The following is a 22,987-nucleotide window of genomic DNA, read 5'->3' on the forward strand; positions in this document are numbered from 1 at the left end:
AATGTGCACAAACACTTAACACACTTCTTTGGAGAAACTGCAAGACTTGAGATTTTATAGTCACACCTTTTAGATAACTGTAACGCTTCCCAGCAAGCAAGAAAGAAGTATCTGGGACTAGAATTAAGGCTGACCAGTACATATGAGCAATTTGAGGCACAAATATTTGCAAGGAAACTCTAATAGCTCAAAAACAAGCAGTAGAACACTCAGAAAATTTCAAATCAAGTTTTAACTTAAGCAAAAAAATCCACACTTGTCAAGATACAGAAATGCACAGTTAGAAGATTCAAATAAGCTTAATTCTGCACCAATAATATATTTCAGTATTTGTAGTTCTACCTGGTATTTGAAGAACAGATAATAGTATTTTCTTTTATCTTCAGAAATTGTTGCACAGACTGTTCCTTCCCAAGGGTTGCACCCTGAGGGCTGGAGTTATCTCCTTTATAACAGGAGAGCTAATTATCATTTATTATATCATTGATTCTTTGTACCATTGATCTGCAGATACTCTCCCCTACTGACTTTCGCTTTTATTTCCTTTGCTTGATAACTTGATTCAGCAGCTACTTGCCATGACAAGAGTAGTAGGGGAAATTACTACACTAATAACAAATGTGTAGCCACAAATCTTCATATTCAGTGGTCCAGTCTCCTCTGTCCTAACCTCACCTGTTTGAGCCCTCGGTGTTGCAAGCTCCACACTATACTGATTTTGAGTATAGCTTTGTACAATCCACCTTGAATACTATGCTGTTCACAGAAGGTGACATGTATCTGCTTACCCATGACTGCACTGGAAGGATTTTCAGGTATGGACTCCTGAGCCCAAGACAAAATTACACCATGTTTGCCTTATGAAAATAAAGGCATCTAGGAGTTTCTACTGCAGGACAGATACAACAAAGTGGCTCTGTAAACTGCTGTTCAGGGAAAAGATACAGATCTAATTTCAATAGGCTGCTGCTTATGTGCTGTCCTCATAAAAGCTGACCTATTGGCAAGACTCATTAATAAGGAATGCTAGCAGCTGGAATGGATGTGTGTTTATACATTTCAGGACTTTTATGTATTTCACCATACAGGAAGTACAACAGCATTGCTGATTATGAAAGTTGTTTGACAGTTTTCATTATAAACCTTGTCTTCAGATGCTTCTACATTTTCAAATATACATACATTTGGAATAAAATTTTGTGTGCTGGATGTCCACCTTGTATCTACAGAAAGGCACAGCAAGAAAATTTCATCCAGAAATTTATAGCTGAGGATAAGGAAAAACGATGGTGTTTTTACCCATGAGAAATTTCTGAAGACCTTTCTTTTGTCCCCCAAGTTAATATGTGCTCAATATAATGATTTCTGCTTCATATCGCCTCATGTTCCTGTAAAAGTACATTAAAATTCATCTAACTTATAAGCCTCTCTAAAAAATTCAGTTTGATATGCTTATTTGAGACATCTTTGATTTTACTGTCTAAATGCCCAGGAAATCCTAGCTGTGCTAAGTATCTTCCAAACTGGCAGTAACACAGTCTGTTTCTGCAATACAGATCTAAGTTTCCCCTGGCTGTGCCTCATCTGGAAGCAGGAGGACTGCATCTCTGGGTGTCTCCCCAGTATCCAAGTAGCATGAAAGAGGAGCATATGAATGCACTCTCAATTTGCCCCCCTTGAAGGAAGAGACAGAGTTGGCTGGGGGTATTACAAGCATAGGGTGGGAAATAGGAGCAAGGACAAAACCGGGTAAAATGGTGAAGAAAAAAACCACTGTGATTTGTGGCACTCATAGGCCTGAGTAGAGAAGGATCTGAGGGAGTAGGTAGCAGAGCACTGTTTCAGTCTTGCTAGAACAAAGGAGCACTGCCAGTGGGAGCACAATGCATGTACAGGGGCTCTGGTATTCAAGCTCCCAGTTAAGCAACTATAGGGGGATGGCAATTGGATATAAGGTAAGTCTGCTGGCTAAAATTCTCTCCAGACAGGCAGGAGTTGGAATGCATTAAAATCTGCAGCCATATAGCATCCTTCATGGTAGTCCAGTTCATCATGGTCAAGGGTCTGCACCGTCAAGTGCCAGTAAACCTGGCATTTAGATTGACAACTGGAGTCGAGGCAGGTCGAGTGAGGCAGAGTAGATTAAGTCAAAGCTTCCACAGATAGCCATCACAGGAAAGGCCAGTGGAAGGATGTCAGTGCCCACACAGTAATTAAAGATGCTAAATGCCTACAATAAAAAGTGTCTTAGCCCTTTTGTAGCTGGGAAGAGAACCTGCAGTTTGTGTCAGCACATGTTCTGAAACTATTACTCCAGTTCTTAAATTTTATTACTCCAGTTCTTAAATTTTATTGTACAATGAGAATACTGAGCCTGAAATTTTGTTTGCTTAGACAGTTCACAATCTTGAAAATAATTATCTTCAGATGAGGAGTTGGGGAGGGGGCTAGGGGCAGAAAAAAGACAAGGACACAGCCTTACCATTGCTAGCACTGAGTCATCTCTCAAAATAACTATTTCTTCCATATTCATAAAGACAGTAGGATTCAGCCCACAACAAGCAAGAATTTCATCTATTTATTTACAGTTAACCCAACAGTGATATCTATCTGCTCTGCCTTTATGGACTGTTGAAAGGACTGATAGGCACCAGTTTGGGTGAATGAGAGTTGGGAATGGGAGCGTTGGAACAACTTACATGTCTTTGATTAGGAGAGGGAAAGGCTGTTTGAGAGATACATTTTAGTCATTGCAAACAGCAAATTACAAGGGCTGCGACTTTAATGAAATTCCGGAGCCTACAGGCACCAATGTTTTTATGTAAATCAGCTTAAGGATGACTTTTTCATCATAAGCATTAGCAAGCAGGCAATTTATTTGAGAAAAACTTACTAACATCAAAGTACTTTAACTGTGTGATTGTTGAATCCATAGTAACTGAAAAACATGCCTAAAGCTTGCTCTCTGGTCCTTAGCACTCATGCACGTTGCATGAAAATCAACATTGCAGGCAAACCCTAACACATGGTTCATCTTATTTGAGGGAGATGATCTAAAATTACTTTTGAAATGCAACAATTACAACAGACTAAGTTTTTAAACAATACTTGTGTTTTAAAATGGCTCATCATCTTGGTTACAATGGACTCGACTGTTCTTTATCAAAACTGAATAGTAGACAAAAAATCTCTATGCCTTCAGTACACTGGAAATGAGCCCTTTCTGCCTCCCATGCAGAAAGCCATCTATTTCACTGTAGTAGTGGCCCCTTAGCTCCATTAGAGTCACTGACATATTCAGGAAAATAATCTGAACTGGAAATTCAGTGTCTGTGTTTTAATTTACACCAGTATATATTAAACCACAAGATAAACAGACAGAAAATGAGTATACACTGACACCCTGAACTTCGTTCTGAGCGTCATCAGAGGCACCGTGAAGGTGACTCAGAGATGACAAAAGTATAAACTCTGTACAGTAATGCACAGCTCCACAAAAGAGGGATGGGCAGAGCTGCAGACCTCTTCCCTCTCTTCACTTGGATGTGTGGCCATTGGTGTGTCCCAAATGAAGCAAGCTCTTATCAATGGCCTGTATTGCAGTATCTCCTTTAGGCTTTCAGGTATTATGTCTGCCTTAAGGTAACTGCCTTGTAGAGCAGATGCCTGTGAACCATCAGTTCTTTGCTTTTATCAGGGCAATTGTAGTTTAAAGTCTTAAGTAAATACATATGACTGGATTATGCCTTCAGGCACAGCTGTGAGCAAGAGATAATGCATGAACTTCAGAAGCCAAGTGCCTCAAAAACAGCCCTCTCCATCGCAGTATGTTTTCATTCTCCTTGATCTCAAAACATGGGTGTACCTTTGGATTTACAGAAACAGAAAATTACATCAGCTTTATAATCAACAATTAGCATTTAGGAAGGCATAAACCATAACTTTACCCAGTGATTGCTTTGTGATGGCAGAGGACAACATGAGAAGGGATACCTTGCAACTCCAAACCTGGCCAATTAGGGAGGAAATCAGGGACAATTCGTGTTTTCATTTACATTAGTAGCACCTGCTATGGCACTTGTTGAGCTGGTCTTTAATCGCAGTCTGAGAAGCATAACTGAATTTCACCTTAGAAACAGAACATTCCTTTGAGTCAGTCTTTCTTTTTTTCCCCCAAGAAAGTTACCTTTGAAGACCAGTGCCAAAACAAACCATCCTGTGTGTTCATCTTTCCCCCAGCTCCTCTTACCAGTTACCGCCTTTCTCATTACTCTGCCAACTCTGCCAGTCAGAAGTGCTATCTATTCACATTTCTCAGATCTGCTCAGTCACTATATGAATGTCTTAGAACAACAGTTTATGTTTTTAGCAGCCAGACCATGCAATATTTAAACCCCTTGTTCTCGCTGATTGGGAGCTATTACAGTCAGTCAAGCATGTGGTAAGCAGTACACAAAGAGAGTCTGACAATCAAGTCCTTGAGCAACAGGATGTGAATGTTACACAGAAAAAAATCCTTTGCACTTGATGTAAAAGAGAATCCAAGACCTTAGCACCATTACCTGCAATACCATAATAAGGGCTGCTTTTCTATTTTAATACCCCATCATAATTAAATATGCACACATTCCTTGTCTCTACTCTTATCTAAATACATTTTTAGCCTAGTATTTCCATGAAAATGAAGTAAAAAATGGTCAACTTAAGAAGATGGTGGAATGAACATTCAAAATGCTTGTAGAAGCAGCTTTCTAATGCTCAAATGGTTTCAGTTACTAACTAAACACGTTATTCTTCGCTGCTGCTACTTCTAATCATCTAATTGAAGTAATTTTGAGTGACTACGGGAATTACGCATCATACAACAAAGACTGTTCATTGCTGTCATAGTACAAACACACTAATACAAGTGAAAGAAGTCATAAAAACACTCCTTTTGATTGAAGTAGGAGTTCACAGAGAAGAATAAAAAGAGATATTGTGATACTCTCTTAGACAGGCAGTAATGGTTTATGTGTCCCAAGAATGATGCCATGGCAAGTATGACAATTCACACTCTTCCTTTTCTGGACTCTAACTCAGAGTAGAACTACCTACAGACAGTTTGGGAAGAGCATAATTTTTAAAATATGGAAGACCAAAATGAAGGCCAGTAGTTCAGGCTGCAGCATTAAAGTCAGGGAAATTGTACAGCAAAGCAACACAAGGGGAGGCATGCACATCTTGGAATTATCTGGTCTTATTTGCAAGGCATGTAACACATCTACTCAGTGTGAGGAGAAAATGAGGACATTTGCACCTGAGTTTTGGCACTGTAACTCTACTGAAGGCAGAAGACAGTCACAGCATGATAACAGTGCAGTGGAGCTTGACATCTTTGGCACACCAGTTCCTGATTTCACCATCTTGAAAACATTTTATTCCTTTCCCCATTATTTTTTTTCCTTCTTTACAAAAAGGAAATGAACAGCAACAAACAATATTTAACTCTAACACTAAATACTTCTTACTTTATTAAATACAGGGTGAGATTAACAGCCCTACAATGTAATTACCCAGTGACCAAAATTTCCCAAAGTTCAGTTGTTCTGAAAAACATTTGTGCTTTGAGGTTTTTTCTTAGTACACCAAAGACTTACCTGTGTAGGTCTTGTAAGCATTAATTAAACAGAAGAAAAGAGACTTCTGTGTCTTCACAAGAGTCGTTCTCCTTTTTACACAGCTGAACCATTTATAATTAATTGAGTTGACCCACTCAGAACCATGAGCCTTGAATAAAAGCTTTGTGCCAGCTATGCTGCTGAGGTAGCATAGCTGAGGTATTTTCCCTCTGTTCTCCTTTTAGCCTTAAATATACTTTGCTTTACAACAACAAGGGCCTATCTTCCTTCCATGTGCTGAGAAACCACTGGTAGAGAAAGCATGGTCACATCACACAGAGCCTTGAGCCATGACACTAGTTGGTGAAAAAAAACTCAGTGTGATGCTTTTGCAAATGCTATGCTGCAATCTAGGTATATTGGGAAAAAACCCTGGCCTTATTTCTTTAAAACAGTGCCACCAGAGTTCCTCTCCTGTGTACCACTACTTGAGATGGCACACGTGTGGCCGCTCACCCATTCAAAAAACTCCTTTTCACAAAGGCTTTTTGATTAGGTGCCACTGCTATGGTGCCTATGGTTAATTTCCATGGAAATTTATAAGACAAAGCACAAATTATCAAGAAGGAAAAGATCAAAAGGCTGCTAGGAAAGAGGTATTATACCTATTATTACTATTTAATTTAGCACTCCTTCTGCAATATCCTGTTTTAACATTACATTTTTTCTTTTCTATAATACCAACTTCTGTTCACCATTTATTTACAGTCTAATAATTAGGGAAGACAATTGCTATAGCCACAAAATGAAACATAATGTTTTAAATTCTAGCAATTCCAAAATTATCTCACCTGATACTGGTAAAAAGAAGGGGCTACAAATTGGATACAGTAGGTTGAAGGGCAAGGTAAAATACTCTGACTGTAAAAAGACCAGCAAATCTAATGCTGAGCATATTGGATGAGTGCATTTGTTTTCAAGTGCAATAAAAATAGGGAACTGTAGAGGAAAAGTTACTATGAAATAGATGCTGCATTTATTCAGGTTAAAAAATGGCTATCTTCTAACATATGTTGGAGTAAAAAGGAATGGAAATTTCAACAAATAAGGGGACAAAGAATCCTAAGCAGCACAGACAAAGCTAATGCAGACTAAGAAGTATGCAGAGACTTTCTTCTCTGGCAAAATATACCAAGAAGTACATGGGGAGATTGCAAAAAATGGTCTCCAAATCATTGTTAGTTCATACTGATGACAAGGCCATACACAGATGCCAGCCTGTCCATCCCCAGAAGGTGTGTGCCTGGTGGCTGGTGCATTCCCTCTGACTCTGCACTTCACTGCTGGTGAAGGTGCAGGGTCCCAGCAGTGCGAGCTGCTTCACTGGCAGGGCTAACAACACCTGCAAGCCTTCAGAGCTGCCATCCCAAAGTCAGCACCTCCTGTCTCACTCAAGCCCATCCAAGCTGAAATTGCTGCAGTCACACAGGTGACAGATGGGAAACATTATTAATTTTTTTATAGTAAAGGCTAAGGTCTCCAACCACACCATGCTTAGCTTCCAAGGGATTTGCTGCATTGTGAAAAGGAAACCCAGTGCAAATCATCAATAGGCTGAGCAAGATCCAACAGCTGTTATATGGCAACACATGGTGGGATGGCTACATAGTCAAGACTTCAGATAACATAGACTATTTTTAAAACACATTTTTCAGAAATGAGCTTTTAGAGTACCTTGACAAAATCCAAAGCTGAGGCAAAGGACACCTGAAAAAAGGAAGTAATAGTAGAGAAAAGATGATTCTAGAAAAAGTTTCCTTTGAATCACCTGCATATTTGTAACTTGCACTATTGCTAATTTATACCTAAGTGTATTTCACATACATTTTCCCCCTAATTTGCTAGTTAAATACATAAAAATATGACACTTGGTCCTCATCTTGACACTCAAAGTCCTGCCTTCTATTGACCCCCAAGTGAGAGATTCTATACCATATATACAGCAACATTGGAAAAGGAAAATGCTCTGTTTTTTCCTTGCAGTCTGCAGGACAGATGTCAGCTTCCTTTGCCTGAGGCAGGGCTGAAGATTTCAAGCATCCTGCAGAACCTGGGCCGCTTTGCCATCTCTGGCAGAAACACACTGAGCATTCAGATGAGATGCTCCAACACTAGGAAACCTGGACTTTGTTCAAACCTCTGCCACTGACTTCCTGCAGTAGTCTCACTCTTTCCCAACATAATTTCCTCCTCTTTAACCTGAAGGAAATTATACTTCTGGCAACCCAGACCAAGGAGAGAAGAATATGAGTGTTTGCTAACCCTTCCATAAGCCAGTTTTCATAACAACATGGCAGTTCTTCAGGGACAGGAGAATAGTATTCTCTGCTGCAAAGCAATGCTCATGGCCACATTTGGTAGAGGCCCTACCAAGTATATTACCACCTGGGATAAAAGCAGCTCAGTAATAGATAAATTCTCAACAGGGATATGGTGCAGGTGGTCAGTCTGCCTCTCTAGAGGTGAGGCACTACATACACACTTCTCTACTGATCTGAGTGGATTGTATTGGATTAAGCAGGTCATCACAGGATTTAGCTCTACTTATTTCTTAAGCTGTAATCAGCCAGGTCACACTAAAATTGAATTTTACATTCCCAATTTATTTTAAAGTATTTGTTTGTTCAAATCTGCCTTACACTTATTTTCCCTTAAGTCGCCAACAGGTTTGTACATTAAAATCTTCTGGGCTGTAACCCTGTCACTCTTGGTATTACAAATCCTGCTGAGAGAGCAAGGCATTCGAAATGTATTAGGCACCTTGCCCAGTAATGATAAAGGAAAAAGGAAGGAAAGGAAAGTGAGACTGAAGTTTACTGGTCTAACTCGCTGGCTGTAGGTGCTTATAGCCAACACACAGAGGGGAAAAACTACTATGGAAGGAGAGAAAATGGTCATGGACAACTCATGCAATAACAGTAACAGATGCACCACTACACAAGCTTGGTCTGTTCTTTCTACCTAGTGTACTGCAGTTGCAGTAACCAAAGAGCTCCTTTACATCATCTGATGGGGCTTCACCACCATCAGGGGAATTGTAGCTGTAACTGTCTCTTGAAACCAATCTAATTTCTTGAGATGCTCAAAAACACAGCCAGGCCACACCCCATCCATGATTCTGTAGTTTGTCCATTTTAAAACACAACTCACAATGACAAGAATGTCACACAAAGTACTTGCAGGTTTTCTTTCACTCACCAGGTCAAAACAGAATCTGCAAAAATGCAAGTATTATTCTTACTAATTATCACCAGCAAACATGTCTTTTTTGGCAGTATTGAGAGCGGAAAAAGAAAGGGTATTAAACAGAGCCAAGAATGAAGTTTTGAGACCACAGGAGAGGAACAAGCTGTCCTGGTCTGAGATTTCATTTTTAAGAAGAGAGATAACAATTTCAGGACGGTTTGCAATAGATTGCCCTGTAGGTTTGGTTTTTTCCTCCTGACACCTCTGGGAATTTCTAGTCTGAAAACCAAACAAACTCAGTTGCTGTGAACTGACAGCACCTCATATAAACTAAAGGATCCATCCTAGTTCATGCACACAAAATACTCAGCCTCTTTGTTTTCAATTAGAAATCCTTTACTAGTACAGTTGTATTCCAAATCTGAAGTCTCAAGCAGACTCTGAAGGTGAACAAATTTACCTCCAAGCAAAAGACCAGCATAAAATAGGAATCTTTTACCATATCAGTTTGGTCTGACAAAGGAAGCATACATATGTGCAAGTACACTGTCCATCTGTATAGTGCTGTTGTGGACTTCCAGCTGCTGAGTGCCCCCATAAGATTCCAAAAGAGGCAGAAGTATTTTCAGTATTGTTCTTTCACAGTTTTGATGGTTCATTTTTCAACCTCTCTGCTGGCTTGGAGAATATACCTATCATAAATTGACAGTCATGACCTAAGAGAAGGCTGGCAGATGCTACTCAGAATCAGCTGCCAGCATGCAGGAGTCTTTATGTCAGTCTTGACAAGATGTGGTTTCTAAAATTAAAGTGTTCTGAAGGACTAAGTAACTTTTAGTTCACTGCTTGACAAAAACTGCTTACACATTTTTATCCTTTTAAATATTTCCCAGAATCTAGACTGCACCCCTCTTCCTCACTAGCTGTCAAAAGTCTGATTCATCTTGTTAAAGCCAACAGTAAAACTCCCACTTAGTGGGATCTCAGCGGACAGAGACCATACCTACCTCTTTTCATTTTCCTTCCAAAGGAAACAGACATCTCAGCTGTAATCTGTTCGTTGCACATCCACATGTCACTCAGTCCTGCTGCCCTTCTCAAAAATATTTCTAAAGTACCTGCAATCTTTCTGTTTGAAAATATCCAGGTAAGATCTGCTCTACCAACTGGATTTATATTCCACAGCACATATCATGCATAGGACAGCTAAAAAAAAAAAAATTATGCATGTCACAGAAGTATTACTTGGCATTTCATTGCATCTCAAATGCAACAAATTTATGAAATTTAGAAAATGAAACAGATCTGCTAAAGTGAAACCAGATTCTATTTTCCAAACTGAACAAAATGTAGATGGGCTAGTTCAGAGGCAGACACTTTTATCTTTGTACATATTATATATATATATATATATAAAAAAGGCTTTCACTGAGTCATTTTCTAACAGAAGAAAGCACAATATGAGATTTTAAATTTGTTGTAGAAGCTCAGAACACTTCATAGAGAAGAAGTAATTACAGAGGTGCCTGCTAGCAGTGCTACTGTTAAGGCTGTGTTGGGGGTTCATTATTAACCCAGTTTTCATGGTTTCACACCTCAGTTAGAAGACACCCATGTGCATCCCACTAGCAATTTAGTTATTTTTTCTTCTTGTAAAAATGCAAACAGAAAAAGGGAACTATATTAAATTTTCATGCTTTTCCATAAATATATACTGGGGAAAGAGTTAATAATTTAAGCAGCAAATTCTGACACTTCTGGCTAAAATCCTTATACTGTTTAAATTAACATCTAGTTCTCTTGGCTACAGCAGGACAGGATTTCATTCTCCAAATTCTGGAGAACTTTAGATCCTGCTGTCCACTGAGCTGCTCAGCAAGACCAAGTGCCTTCTCCTGTTTAATTTGTGTCTTTCTGAAGCCTGTTCCAGTTGCAGTATAATGTGAATTAGCTCAAATCCCACTGAAAGACATGGGTGTACATTATTACATTTGTGCATTGTCACACTTCTCACCGTTCTGAGCATTGCTAAGTGTTTCTGATACAACTAGAGATGGGATCTTTAGAAAGAGATGTTCTAGGTAACATCTGGAAGCCCCTTCTGGATAGCTGCTCACACCTGCTGAAAAACACACACTGCACAAACCAACACTGGTTTAATCCCTGTGCCTTCCCCAGACACATTCACCACCTGATGGTGGTGTATGACACACATAGCACAGCCCACTAGGGACAAAAGAGCTTTGTTCTGCTACTGAGCAAGTACAAGGGAGACTTAACAAACAGTACTGACAGTCTTGTCAACATTTTCAAAAAAGGACCATCTTTTGCAGCACAGTTGAAAGTTGGTATGAGTTTCCAGGGTAAGGCTTTAAAATAATATTTCAGTTTGAATTGACTCTGCCTATGAACCCTCTACCTTTCTGAGGTAGAAATTCTGTGAAATTTGGTTGCTCTCTGCTCCATTGCCTCCTACTCTACAGCAAAGGAAATCAACATACTTACAGCTGAGATGCCTCCTGGCTACGTTTCATTTTCTTTCCCTCAAATGTTAAAGAAAAATTTGAATCGAAAAGTTGCATGAACACACATAAAAATTCCCTCTCCACCAGAATGTGATAAACAAAAAACCCAAGGCAGAGGCTTTCTCACAACTGCACCCCAGATATTTTAAGTTTCTATGTAATGTCAGCTGATTCAGCCCTAAATGTTTGCTTGCATTAGCTATCCTACTAACATACGAGGGCCTTTAGGAAAGCACACAGAGATGATCTGAACTACCAGACTTGGAGCATGCAATCCAGTAATTAAAACTGATTACAAATCAGCCACTCTAAAAATGGTGTGGTCATGAAAGATGACTTCTGACTGTGTGCCAGACAACTAACTCAGGTAGCACCATCTTAAGCACCACGTCTGACTCTGCTGTGGCTGTCCCTGAACTGAGCCCCTACAATCCAACTTATCACTATATATATTTTCTTTTACATTTTCACCTTAATACAAAACACATACATGGTAAGTTCTCCAAAATATGAGGATGTGATAAGTTAGAAAAGACTCTTTGTTCATCAAGACAGAAAGGAGAAGCTTTGTGTAGATAACAGAAAACCGCCAGACAGAAACTAGCTAGTATATTGATTACTTAAGCTGATTGTGTAACTAGAACTTAGGTGCATATAACATATAACCTTATATGGAAAAGACCATTACAGGGCCGTGGACTTTCACCGAGGAAGAAGAGAGGAGCCTTCCTCAAATGACCACGAGAGAATAGGAGAAGACCCCCTAGCAACAGAGGGTGCAAGCACAGAGTACACCCAGAGATACCGTGGACACGGAAGAAAAAGAGTATAAAAAGACTGTGGGAAGGGGGAAATGGTGTGAGCCGTTGGCGGAGCGCTGACTCCCCAGCTGCACCCAGCGCTGTTTGCTTGCCATTGCTTGCTGTAATCAATACATTTCTGATTGACTCTCGAAAGGCTGAACAAATTATTCGCCTCAATTTATAACAAGGGGACAGGTAAAAGAAGAAAATCAAGGATAAAGTCAAAGTATAATGGTATCAAAATATATTACTCATTTTTGACATGCCATGCATAAGACTTCATGCTGCTCATAGAAAGAAAATGGTGTCTCTATTAGCCATGAAGATTTAAGATTCTTCACAGGAAGCTAATAAAGCTTACCATAATATCCTGTAAACAGGAAAACATTTGAAAGCCTGAATCCAGATGCATGCTAATTACAAACATCACTTATATGTAAATAAAGAAATCCTAGCAAGTGGAGGGAAGGAAAGAGTTTTGTCTCTCCCTGCGACCATAAGATACCACAGCGACAAACCAAAGAAAGAAAGTATTTTTTCATGGTGTTCTCTAAGTGAGCATGGCTGGCTCATTCCACCTCAGGTGAACACCTTTATCAACAGGAACAAGAAAAAGACACTTTTTGGAGGTCTAAGGCTAACACATACTGTGGAGGTTCAAAGGTAAAAATAAATGTTAACCAATACACCTCAGGAGGCAAGGAGAATTCCTTCTTGTAAAACAAAATCTTACTATTGCACTTGTATTCTGTTTTAGATAGATAATTTTAACCCCTATATCTTGTCTAGCACTCAAGCAGGCAGACTAGTCTGATTCACTGTAGGCATATAATTTTTGGCAAATCTGCTGTCCAAGTGTTGCCTGGAAATCTTGCCTGGAGATTAATTACATGCCAGTTTTTGTGACTTCCCGGGTATCTCTGGAACAACCGAGGGCCACCAGATTATGAAGTGATATTTTACCTTCAGGAAGCTGCTCAGCAGCTTGCATAAACACCAAGTTATTAGGAAGACAAACGAAGACTGAAATCTCTACAAGCGTATGATAGACCTTGAAGTGTTCCAAATATAGGTTTACTTTAATGGAGTAAAAAAGAGAAATGGAACTACATTCACACACCTGTAATACCTGTGTTAGATGATGAAGTGTTAAGAAACTTTTCTGTTTACAGTTTGATTTTTCTAAGCCAGAGACAGGAGAGAGAGGTGTCCAAGAAAGATGCAGGCTACACCAAAAGCAGCTTCCCCTCCCAGAATCAGCCTGCTGAGTAGGACCCTCAGAAGCCTAGAGCTCTTGCCTAGGAGCTGCCTGGGAAAGCCCTCTGGTACTCTTCTAAATCAAAAAGATTGCACATTTATTCAGAGTCCTTTTTCATCCATGTGTTTGCACTCCCTACTTTGCTAGCTTTGAACTTCTGCCATCCAGATGTCTGTGTCTGAGGGAACACTATTTGCAAATTCCAACAGCCACATTCACAGCTCAAATTCTGATACACATGCATTGCTCATCTTATTTCTAACCTCACCTACACTTCATGTTTGGAACATTGCAGCAATATACTTAACAATAAAAATTAATATTGTTTCTTATAGTGTAAATTATTTTCTCTTTAAAAATATGCCATTTTTAGGGTGTTTTTTTAGTATTGCCTCTTTGGATCTTCCAATGAAAGGAAATCACTGTTGAACTTGTAAAGAATCCCAGACATGAAAAAGAAATGAGTCAGGAATAAAAACAAAACTGAGAGGAATAGAAAAAGATCATCTTTGAAAATTAAATACGACTTTCTACTTTTAGATTTGGGGCCCAAGACGTATTTACATTTAGGGTCAGACAGGATCTAGAGCAACCTGCTCTGATAAGACATCCCAAGATCATTGAACAATGGTATGAATATCTTCATTACAGTGTGAAGGGGCCACTAAGAGGAAGTGAGATTATCAGTACATGCAGCCTAATAATGGAAAGCTGCCTTAAAATGGCCCCAGAGTGAGAAGCAATCAGATCTGTAGCTCTTACTCTCAGGAGTGAGTCTAGAGCTACAAGTGAGCTATGACAGCTCACCCCAGGGGAGTAAACAAGTCACTTCCCTACATCTCTGCTTCCTACTGCTTCAGAAGTGACCAAGTACCTGCCAGGCACACAAGCTCTGCTGCCAGGGCTAAGGAAGAGTTTGGAATAAACACTGCTGTCTGCTCTTGAAAGTATCACTGTAGCAGTGAGTGTTTTTGGTAAAAGAGACTTGGAAAAAATCACAGGCCAGACAATATTTAATGAGAGAATGTATAATGAAATTAACATAGATAATTTAATGAAAGGGAAAGACATAAAGAAACATCCTTATGTAATTTAATTAAGTAAACAATTACAGCAAAACTATCTATTTCAAGGTTGGTGTTTTTTTTGTTTTCTTTGTTTTTTAATTGTAAAAAGCTATTAGCACTGAGATATGGGAGGAAATTATACCCGCTACTATTGAGTAAAATGAACATCTAGAGTACTGAAAGAGTTGGAGAACACTTTGAAAATATAAACCACTATTTGTCTGAGGCCTTCAAGATCCTATTACAAATATAAAAGACCTTGCAGAAAGATGTTTCTGCTGGGCAGAAGTGTTTAAACCCTGCAAGGAGACCATAATTCATCCCTGCTGAATTAATCCCTTCCATTCTCTGAGAAAGTCTATTCTAGGTATAGATGATGTTCTTGACATCTGGCAGTCCCTATAGCAGGAAACCTTGGACCAGGAGTAAGGTAACAACAAGGCTAGATTTACTGGCTAGTTGTTAACAAGAAAAAACAATTATCAAAAGGTTTCCTGCATCGCAGGTGCACTATTTCAGAAGGAGGAGGAGTTACTATAGCAGTACACCACAGAGATAATTCTGCCTTCCTCATAAGAGGCAAAATAAGTTTTGTCTGTCTAATAAAACTGTCCAAACACTGTTGTATGAGTTGAATAAATATTGCCATAACTACCAGAAGGCATAAGAAACAGAGTGGCTGCCTGAAATCAAGCAATAAGATAGCAGGGTTACAAACAAGTTTCTGAATTAGGTGAAGCGATTTATCTCCCATTATACTGAGATTTTCCAATGTCCTGCTGGACATCTAAGAAGAGCCCTTGAGATGCTTCACTACTGTAGAGAGTATTTTTACAAGAAAGCATGAAGATGTGAAGCAAACTCTCTGCCTGTATAAACCGAGAAAAAAAATATCTTTAATACTTAGGCTTCCAGTTCTGTTTTGATCCATTACTTTCACGGTATGCATTAATAGGATTACAAAAAAATACCACAACTGTAAAATTCTCCAAAATTAGAAATGGTAAATTATTAACACTGATCTACTGAATGCAGTACTTTTACATTATGATTTATTTATTAAGAAAACTGAAACAAAGCTCAGCATCTTGACGTTCTTTTGGAATAAATAAGACCTTTTGATGCCTGTGCTGATACCCTTCCAATTACAGCTCCTTGACAATTCCATTGCATTTGTCTTCTGGTTTTCCACAAAAATAAAACCACGTGGGCCAAAGCCTGCACCAGGCAATCTGTACGTGGTGGTCCACAAAGGTTTCTGGGGCTGATGGCACATGGGCTGCATGCAAGCAATTCTTACAGAATTCAGTGGCATCTCACTTGGCTTGCAGAAACTTCAGAAACACACCCCATGAAATATCCAAGGGGAGAGCGTAGGGTGAAATGGAGCAAAGAGAGGAGATCTGTCTTCCAGTGCAATTCCGCCAAATCCCTAAGCAGCATTATCTGAAAAAACTTTCCAGAAGCATTTAACAGTGGCAAAGACGAACTGATTAGTGAGTTGGAGGTGACAACGTAATATTTTACTGTCAATAGTAGAAAGATTTTCAATGACAAAATAACACTAAGTTATAGTGATCCATTATAATAAATCACGTGACTTCAGCACCCATTGTGCAGAATACCGCACATCCAAAGTTCAAAGCAGCAAAACAATAGTTATCGGTTCACACATTTATCAAACACTAGGTTAGATGAGAAAAAGACAGCTGCAAGCTGCACTACTGCATTTCAGGAATCTCTCTTCATTTCCTCAGGTGCATGATAGGCTCAGTGGTATACTGGTTGATACCAAAGGTAAAGCACAAAACACATTACATATGCAGGAATTCTGAATTTAAAGCAAATACAATGTGGCTGAGGATACTGTTGAAAGACCAAAATGAACACGTATGTGAACCCATACTTTCAAAATTTGGCACCTACAGTTAGATTCCTCCAGACTTGAACTAAAACTTCAGTTAAATGTTACTGCATGTTCATGACCACTTCTTTGGGAATTAGTTGATGTCCAGCCTCTGAAGCATTAATACAATGTCTATGCTTGTTTAAGTGCCTGGGAAGAGTCCATGTAAGCTGTGGTCTCTGTGACAGGAAACTAGGGCTTAGTGAAGAAAGACTTGCTCTGATATCTATGCCTAAAATGAGACATTATTTCTCATTCAAAGCTTTCTGAAACTCCCATTACCAACCTCTCAAAACTCTCATTTCAGTCTTAGCTTTGCCCAAGCAAAGTCCTTATAATTTCTTTAAGCACTGCCACGAAAAGCATGGGGCTGGTAGTGTGGGGACCAGCCAGGTGCCCCAGCATGGTGTCACCAAGCATAGATGCCACAACATAGACATGTCCTTCCCTGTGCGTGAATGAAAACACAAACAGCTGTGACCTCCACATGACAAACAAACTATCTCCAAGTGTCAAAACAAGTTGTGGAAAGGGAGAGAAAGACCGAGAAAAACCCGATCTGCAGACAAGTCTCTTGGTTAAGCTACCATAGTGAAACCATGCCAGAAGCTGAGAAATGGTTGTCTAGTGCCTTGTGTGGATTGACCCATGTTTCCATTTATGATAGGCTGCTGCCTACAATCTGGGCACAGACAAACTTTGTAAGAGGAGAACTAACAAGAAATGCAAGAAAGGCAAAGATTAAAGGATCCCAAAGGATCCCAAGCACAGGGTTCTTAAGGAATCTCAGCATCTGGTTTCAGACTGTGCTCAACTTCCCAAAGCTAAGCTTGGCTTAAGTATGAGTATTAAACTACTATCAGGATAACAGGCTGAGGAGAAGTACAAGGAATTCAAAAACTGTGTGTAGGGTGGCAGACAACCAAACAGCATCAATAAGACTAATAGATGTGCAAAGAGCTGAAGAGAAAGAATCATAAAACAATAGTATGTCTTCCTTGGAGGACAGGCAAGCAATAGTTACACCTTTTGGGGCACGTCTCTATTATTACTTCACATCTGTTTTTTTTTTCCCCTGACACCTTTAACTATTTTGCTTCTAAATCATCTTCACACTGTTGAAGATGCTTCTGTATTGCTCCAGTTTTTACTGTCTGTGGACTCATGAAGGTTAAAGTCATGCAGCATGACTGTAGGTCATGATAAAAGTTACATCAGGATGGACTTCATCAGCATTATCTATATTTTTGCTTCTCATGTACTCTTTCATAAAGTGAAGAGTGTATGATGTGAGAGACATTGTGTAATGAAAATGGAGGCAGGAAGTTATTTCAGTGGGCTGGACTTGTCAACAATCTGTCCATAAAAAGGAAAAATTGGTAAATACTCTGGTTTCAATAAAGCTTTTATTGACATGAATGTGCCTCATTTATTTGGAAATATTCAAGGCTGGAACATCCTTCAATTATTTGTACTTTGAAGGCAGCCTCTATATCAGATTTCTAAAGATATATTTCCTAGAGAGAGCCCCAGATGAAAGGGCTGATTGCTAGTTTGGGGACATTTCTGAACATATTCCATAAATGTACACATATACAGCATATATAAACCATAACATCGAATATACATCTTCTATCTGAAGATGTACCAGGATCTCTCAGATATCTGACTTTATTTGCACTTTTTCTTTTACCATTATTTGCCCTCAGTGCAATTCTGAATAGTGTCAAAACATTACCCATCATTGTAAGGATATGCTAGTTTGATACAATGTTTGTAGGATACTGCTGCAACGCACCTCAGTGAAATGGCCTCTTGGATACTCTCTCTCTGTATTGCTGTGTAAACCAGAAGCATGCCAGAAATTGCAGTGCAGCAGAGCGTATTTCCTTTCCTGGAAAACCCATTATAGGCTGGTTCTTTCACTGCAATGCCTTCCAAGTCTTGACACAAGGTTCACATCCCTAGTGGCATAGAGCCTCTGTTCACTCCTTCCTCCCCTCAAACTCTGACCAGTTCGTGGCTACAGTGGGTGGTTACTGTTTATCACCGACTCGTCAGAAAAACCCAAATTGCCAGACTTCTGCAGAAATGCAAAACTGGCTGTAGTACAACATTGCCTCTTCAGCTGTTAGGGCTTTTTGTTTGCTGAGTATTAATAGGAGATGAGTTCTGTTCTGCTGGCATTTGGAAGCAATTCCCCCTCTGACTCCCACCAATTACGTATCTATCAGGCAACATTATGTTGCAAGTTTGTGACATGCAAAGTTGGAAGGCATAGCCTTTCTTTGGGAAAGGTGCTAGTCCTTTTCAAGGTGAAAAAGTAGATCACTAAAACAAATGCAAACTTTAAATGTCTATGGCATCTGAAAATGCTGCACAGGTACACATTAAGAAATTATCTGTGTTTTGAAAACTGACAGGGCTTTGTAGATGGTCTAAATTAGGCTATTAGCAAATTCAAAAGCAACACATATTTTGCCCAAATACTCCCAACGCATAGAAGCATGTTCTAAAAAGAGTAAACAATTTTGCTTTGTCATTGAACTCACAGAAAGCATTTTCTTAACTGGTGAGATTTTAAATATACCTGAGAAAAGAACCCTTAAAGATTCTGACTGGGCAATCCACTGAGAATAGCATGTATTCCATCTATGAAAACATAGCTTCAACAACAGAGCAGCATCTGAAATTGCAGAATTTCAGTTTTATAAAAGAAGTTCAATTAAGGAAGGAAATGGTTGAAATTTCTTTCCACATCTTCCTTTGTGCTCTCCACTCCTTGTGCACTTTTACAAATCTCTCACAATATATTACTAGTTTCTTCTGCCCATGTGCACAATTCCTCTCTAGTGTGATCTTGTAGGTTGGTGGATTTGGCCAGTAATTGTCATTACAACTGTGTTTGATAGATTTCATTGTGATAATCTGCTGCCATGAAGAAAACAACTTTCAGAGGCTCTTCCCTTCACTCATTCCTATTCCTGGTCCCTGCCCATTGCATGCAAGCTACTATTTACAGTGATAAGATGTCAGCAATCTGTTAAGTACCTAAAGAGTGGGTTTATGTATAATGACTAGAGGTTACATAATTAGAACATCATATTTCATTTGCTTGTTAATTTTCCAAAAATGCAGGAAAGAAAGGATAAATGACTGTGAAATGTTATGCATTTGAACAAAATGCTCCTAAACATATTATATATGCCTCCACTGTGGAAATATAGAAATGAGTAATAACCCTCTATTTACTTGACCTCATTTCTAATGCTTCTTTTTTTCATATTAATAAGAGTTACACTGTTGCAAATCAGCTAGTCTTTGATATCTCTGATTTTTCAAGTTGCCCCACAAAGCTCTTTAATAAAAAAAGGCTCAAAGATTTATTTTTAAGCTGTCAGATGGCTGGCTGGTCAAAGCATAAGGGTAATTTCCTTAAATGTGGTACAAAAACAAGCTGTGGGGAGTCCTACAGTCTAAGTGACAACAGAAAAGCTTTGGCTTCTGAGGTTGGCCAGGATGATTCCCATGGTCTCTCTATAATAAGCCTCCTATAACAGCACCACCAAAAATATTTAACCTTTAATATTTCAAGGCCAGGGTACAAACCAATCTGCACGGGGTGCCTAAAGTTCTTGAAAACTTTAAATTCTCTATGTAAGGCTGATTCTTTATTTGGTCATACACTGATCTTCCCTTTATCATAGCTCCGGGACAAATACTGCAATTTATACCATAATATTTTCTGAAACAATGTGTAGTTGATAGTCAATATTGACTCATGTGGTAAAAAGATACTAAAGTATGATTAGTTACAGGAAAAGCAAAAGCAGAAATTAAGAGCTGCCTTTGTAAGTGAGCTACTCTGTTTTTTTGAGAATTAATGTTATAATCAGGAAGACTCTAATCAATAGTAAGTTAAGGGGATTTTAACAATGTATGGGAAAACAATGTATGGGAAAACAATGGATACCTTGAAAAAAAATTACCACACCTTAGCTACATTTCTTAGCTGAGTTTTATTTTGATAACCAGTATCTCTCTGATCCCTGCAAATGTTATGCTATGCAATATAAAAGGGAGATATGATCTCTGTCTAAAAAAATAAAAGTCTGAAGGAAGATGGTTTACACCATTCTCTTTGGATAGAAAATACACAAGGTTTTCAGACACTGCAGCTTTTAACATAATATTTAATCATTTGCAAAGCTGTGTGCTTACATATGTAAGTCTCAGCAATGGGCAGGTATCCTCAAATATGCCTTCAGATATATAAAACAGCGTACAACAACATTCTTCACTGCTTTAACTTCCCACTTGAGTAGTCAAGTAGCTCTCAGAGTATCTGCACGTGCTGTTATTTACTACTGCCTACTTCATTTTCTCCTATTTTAGTTCTGGACAGGGCAATGATTTGTCTTTGATGAGTACACTGGTACAAAATCTCAGGGCTGATGTTCACAACCTCTTGGTAGCAATATAACGAATTACCAAGAGGCAGCAACTCATCAAGCATGGGCTGCCCAACTGTGGTGCAGTACAACTTAGTTCCAAGCATCAATGAAGGATAGTTACGCTAATTTGCATTTTCTTACAGTAGGGCAAGTGAAAAATATACATGCAATCAATTAAAACAGCTATTGTGTCTCAGCTAATGGGGGCAACCTATTAAGCTGACATAATTAATTCTGCATTTGAGCCTTTAATGAAAAGTGGCCCACCTAAAGAGGCTTTCTCCTAAGCATTTCTCATGTTGCCTCTTTGTTCTGTATTGTGGATTAGCCAAGGAAGCTACCAGCAGTCTCGTCACACTTCTGCCCTTTCTCAATAATCCAAGGTACTGAAGTCTCTTCAAATACCTGTCTGGGTATTTTTTATCTCCTTCCCAGAGTTCTTTAACAGCTAAAAGAAAGTATGATCAGTCTCATGAATTTGTAACCATGGCTCAATGTCTCTGCAAAGTAGAACCTGCTTTAAATGTTACATCCTGTAATGAATTTCTGCCCCAAAACCAGGATAACTGAAAAAATCCCATATTCTTATATGTTAAGCAGTTTCCCATCCATGTATTTTTCAAAACACAGAATATAAACATCCTGTATGTCCTGTAGACATTTTAGCAGATCCCTAAATTATTTAGAACAACATTCTCAGTTTAACACTAGGAATTACAGACCAGCAGCAATACTTCATACTGCAAAGAGAGAACCTGCTTCTAAGACTGAGCAGCTGTAAAATATTTGCATGCAACACCCTTGCTGATACCAGATATTTAAGTCAAAGTCATAGATTGGACAAGCACAACTCATGTCCTTTACAAATCCTTTAAAATATAGGTTATATCAAAGATTCCTTTGACTGCTCTCAAATATAGACAGTCTTAGACAGATATACCTTGTTAAGCAATTTATAAATGCTTTTACTAAACTTCTGAATTTTGTCCAGGAGGCTAAGGCAGACCATTGGAAATGTGCAGTTCAATTGTAAAACTGAAATTGTTTCATGCTACTCTTCTTCATGTTTAACTCCTCCTTAAGGAGGTATGTGGCTCTTTCACCACATATGTTTTGTTATAGATTTCAGTCCAGTATTTTAAGTACCCTATTTCTATCCAAAGATGATAATGAATTGCATTTACACTAACACATGGTAGATTTATACTGCATTGTATCAAATACCCTGGATAAAACATTAATATAATGAAGAACAATTAATTTGAAATCAACATACCGTGATGCAACTACATATAGTTACACTTTTATTAGTGTAGATGATAATCAGAACTTGACCCTTTCAACTTCTGAATTCACCTGAGTCTGTTAGAAGCCTGTTGCACCATGAAGTTTTCCAATTAAAAGCCAACGTGATTATTCCTGGAATGATACTATGCCCCTGACTTCCTGTTTTCCTTAAAACCATATTAAAGTTAATGCAGCTCACTACTAATGGTATAGTCCAAATAACAGCAAATTGAGTAAAATACATATTCATCACTGTATTAAAAGAAAAAAAAGTAATTAAGTCAATGCCCACAAAATTTGTTTGCAGAAACTGTAGGTTACTATTCCACCTAAGTGCTTCAGTTTCTATCAACACATTCAGCGATTTTGATAACATTTTTGGCCTTTCCTAATGGACATTTTGGGCATAAGAACATCATAAAAACAGCAGTACTAGCTGAATTATCACTCTGGAGTGATTGAATTAAATTGTAGCAGAACTGGAAAAATACTTACGCTCCACAAAGTAAGAGCTGGCATCAATCTTCCAAATAATTTGACCACGGTGAGAGCCATTGACGCCACGGTTCTTGTAGTCCAAAAAGTTTTCCGACAAGACCTCATCTATAAACAGAGAAGATTGGTCTCAGTAGGTGCCTGCTATGACAACACACACAGCATAGTCAGGCTAAAATCACACCTTTGGCTTGACAGAACATTCTAGAGCTACTAGAGAGCTTGGCATGACATGTTGAGAAAACAGATTTATCATTCTTTTATGTTATTTAAAAGTTCAGTCAAAGTGGCTGAAGCAGCAACCCAGGATGGGCTGGGCCATGGGCTCATTGCTCCAGCTTCAGTG

General features: G+C 38.8%; 1 protein-coding gene across 2 annotated transcripts in view; it reads right to left on the reverse strand.

Annotated features, from left to right (window-relative positions):
* The window catches only part of HECW1 (HECT, C2 and WW domain containing E3 ubiquitin protein ligase 1), a 248,077-nt gene that overhangs the window by 124,984 nt on the left and 100,106 nt on the right, over positions 1-22,987 (reverse strand). The window contains exon 3 of one of the 2 annotated variants that reach the window (XM_053971604.1): positions 22,642-22,749. In XM_053971604.1, coding sequence (XP_053827579.1) covers positions 22,642-22,749 — 108 coding nt within the window. Of the gene's footprint in view, positions 1-22,641; positions 22,750-22,987 lie in introns of those variants that run through there. The other variant, XM_053971609.1, reaches the window with a different exon arrangement.

This window comes from Vidua macroura, chromosome 1, assembly GCF_024509145.1.
Source record: "Vidua macroura isolate BioBank_ID:100142 chromosome 1, ASM2450914v1, whole genome shotgun sequence".
NCBI classification, from domain to species: domain Eukaryota; kingdom Metazoa; phylum Chordata; class Aves; order Passeriformes; family Viduidae; genus Vidua; species Vidua macroura.